The sequence below is a fragment of the Numida meleagris genome, chromosome 26 (genome assembly GCF_002078875.1).
Source record: "Numida meleagris isolate 19003 breed g44 Domestic line chromosome 26, NumMel1.0, whole genome shotgun sequence".
Lineage (NCBI taxonomy): Eukaryota > Metazoa > Chordata > Aves > Galliformes > Numididae > Numida > Numida meleagris.
In genome coordinates this window covers 2,409,388-2,412,485 of record NC_034434.1, presented here as the reverse complement: position 1 = coordinate 2,412,485, position 3,098 = coordinate 2,409,388, and the positions used below count along the sequence as shown (strand labels likewise).

The 3,098-nt window shown below is 62.1% G+C and overlaps 1 protein-coding gene across 1 annotated transcript in view; it reads left to right on the top strand.

Moving 5' to 3' along the window:
- The window catches only part of NGFR (nerve growth factor receptor), a 14,174-nt gene continuing 12,497 nt past the window's right edge, over positions 1,422-3,098 (top strand). Inside the window, exon 1 of the mRNA XM_021377949.1 lies at positions 1,422-1,578. Coding sequence (XP_021233624.1) covers positions 1,537-1,578 — 42 coding nt within the window. The 5' untranslated portion in view covers positions 1,422-1,536. The remainder of the gene's footprint in view (positions 1,579-3,098) is intronic.

The following is a 3,098-nucleotide window of genomic DNA, read 5'->3' as shown; positions in this document are numbered from 1 at the left end:
ACTGTGCCCGGCCCCACCAGATGTCCACAAGCAGCTTTGCCCCATTTCCAATCATCCAAGCGTTGAAAAGGGCGAGGGCTGCTTGGCTCGTGGTGGGTGGCAGCCATCCCATCCCAACCCGTCCCCATGTCCCGTCCCCACGTCCGGGCTCTGTGCGCTCTGCCCTGTCCCCACCTGGCCCTGAACCCATGGCCATGTGGCTCGCACATGTGTTCCCGCGTCGCCGCATCGGAGAACAAACGGCAGCTTTGGCTTCGGGTTAATCTTATTTAAAGAAGGACTTTCCTCAAAGCCCCGACCCCAGCTGCCCATGGCACAGTGCGAGCGGGCCAGGAGCTGCCAACCCCACGCTCATCACAGATCGTGTACTCATAGAGGCATTAAGGTTGGGAGCTCGCTGCTCAGGAGGGAACCCAGCTTGTGGCGGTCAATAGGACAACACCGTGATCCCAACGCAGTAAAGCTGAGAGGTGGACAGCAGCGGGGTGACACAGACAGACTCACAGACACCCCTGCTCCCTCCTATGCTAGGTGAAAGTGCTGGGGGCAGAGTGACGCAAGCAGGGGGTGAAGGAATCCTTCATCCCTCCCAACCCCGGCGCCAGCATTTCTGGGCAGCTTCCAGCAAACCTTCTCACCAAAGCCACACAAAACTCGTTGCATTTTTTTTTTCCAGCGAGCCCTACAAAGAGCATGTTTGGTGCTGACACACCAAGGCAGGAGCCAAACCGAGCTGGGGAAAGGCCGTGACATTTCCAGCTCCGCTCCTTGACACGCAGCTGAGCTCACCACCATGGGGCTGGGCGGGATGGGGACAGAGCAGCTCTGTGATAAAGTGCAGGGGAGCAGCACGGCGGGGGGGGTTGTAGGAGAGGAAGGATGTCACCGTGTTTTTTTGCACCTGCGGGTGGATCTACAAACAGGAGCAGGTGGCTCTGGACGCTGCAGCCTCTCCTGCGGTGACAAAGGGAAATTCTCTTTGTCGCTGGGATTGCTGTGACAGTGCTGAGTTCGGGTTTGGGTCCTGGGGTTGTCACCTGTGGGATGCTGTCCCTTGGCCGTGCAGCCAGAGGGGATCTGGTCACCCCACCCCAGCCACAGCCCGGAGCCTGGCTCTGTTCTTACAATTAACGAGCCTGTTTGCAAAGCCATCATAAGGACGGTGTTGGTTGAGGGCTGGAGCGAGGTGTGCGGAGATGGACGGATGTGGGTGCCTGAGGGATGGGCAGGGAGACAGACAGACGGCAGGGAAGAGTGTGCGGGGACGGACGGACGCGAATCATTGAAGGCTGGAGGGGGTCGGCTGGACTGAGACCAAACGCGCCCGAAAGCGTTTCGTGGGAGGGCGGTGGGTTTTGGGGAGGGGTCCGGGCTTTGTGTGCCGACAGAGGAGGGTGCTGGCTCGGCTGCTCGCCGTGATGCTCCGGGGGCGGAGAGGACGAGGAGGAGGGACTTGCAGCCCTTTTCTGGTGCTGCCGAGGCGGCGGGCGGCAGAGGGAGGGCAGCCCGGGGGATGCGAGGCGGCCCCGGCGCACCATGGCTGGGTTCGTGCCGCTGCTGCTGCTCCTGCTGCCGGCGGTGAGTGCGGGGCTGCGGGCTGAGCCCGGGGGACCCGGATCCAGAGGGGAGCGGGCAGGGAGCGCACGGGCTGCCCCGATCCCGTTGGCACCGGGCGGGGCTGGGATGCCCTGGGGTACCACGGGGCTGCGGGGCTCTGCTTGGAGGGTCCCGGGGGTATCGGCAAGTGGGGAGTGCCAAATGTATGGGGACGGAGGGGCCCAGAAGGTTTGGGTGCAGAGGGAGAGGAGCGGGGACGTGGGTGGTGGAGAGAGCACCGTAGGGATTTCTTGCGCACCCCCTCGTGTCCCGCTGGCACCCAGCTGGGCTCTGCCGTCCCTTTTCCCCACAGGAGGTTGGGGGAAGAAAGCAGCTCCCACCTCCGTGCCCTCACCTCCCGAACCCCACACGTCCAAAAACTCCCACAGACCTTCCCTTCCCCTTCCCAGTTCCAAACTCACCGCTCAGCACGAAGGGCAAAGCCCCCAGGACGGGCGCAGCCTCAGCCTGTGCCAGAGACAAAACTTCAGGGCAAGGGGGAACCGGGGCAGAAGGGGACACCCGGAGCAGGGGATGTGGGGATGCACTGAGCCACCTGGGGCAGAAACGGGGCTTTTGCTGCAGGAGGATCCGTGGAGTCCCAGAGGGCTCAGTGGGCAGCAGGACGCTGTGGGGCAGAGCGTTAAAGCTGCTGCTTCAGCAGGTTCGTGCGGAGACCGAGGGGGAGAGCAGCGTGGGTGGCTCACGGCTCCAAGCTGGGTTCGGTGTTCCCCATATCCCGCAGCCAACCCCCAGCTCTGGGCTGTCCCTAGAATTACACCTGCCGAGCCCACCCCGCTCCATTGTAGTTGGAAACCCATTGCTCCTCTGAGCCCTGTCCGGAACAGGTCCAAATGTGCACACACAGCTGTGGCCCCAGCCCCCCCATTCCCACGGCTCATTACCTGCACTGCTCGGACAGGAGCTGGGGAGGGGGAGGAGGCAGAGCCCGGCGGGACCCAGGCGGCTCAGACGTGGCTCTCTCGCTTCCCAAAGTTTGGGGAGTGCTGGGATTCAGGGCTTTGGCCTTTTCTAGACAGGGTGCTCCGCCAACATACACAGAACCAGTCTGTCAGCCCCGCGGGCTGTTCGGATCCAGGCTTGCCGCTGGGCCCGTCTCCAGCTGCAGCGTTGCTGCCGTTCCCCATTTCGGAGCAACGCAATTTTCCGTGCCAGGGTTTGGGAGACGATGGTGCTGCGCGCATCTTCCTCCGAGGCCACCTCCTCTAGGGCAGGGCAACACCAAAGCCACTCCAAAAGCAATTAAAAGCTTCCAAAGGTGTTGCTTGCACCCTCAGTGCCTCTCCCCCCCCCCCCCTCAGTCCAGCTGTCAAAATGCTTTATGGTGTTAATACCTGTGGCTTTGTCAACGGGAGTTGTGTTAATAACATGCACATTTCAGCGGGCTAATGCAGACCATGTGCCCCCCTTATAAGCGTGTTAATCTTTATGGATGTTTCAGCGCTCGAGATGCGGAGCTGAAAGGGAAACGTAGGCGGGCG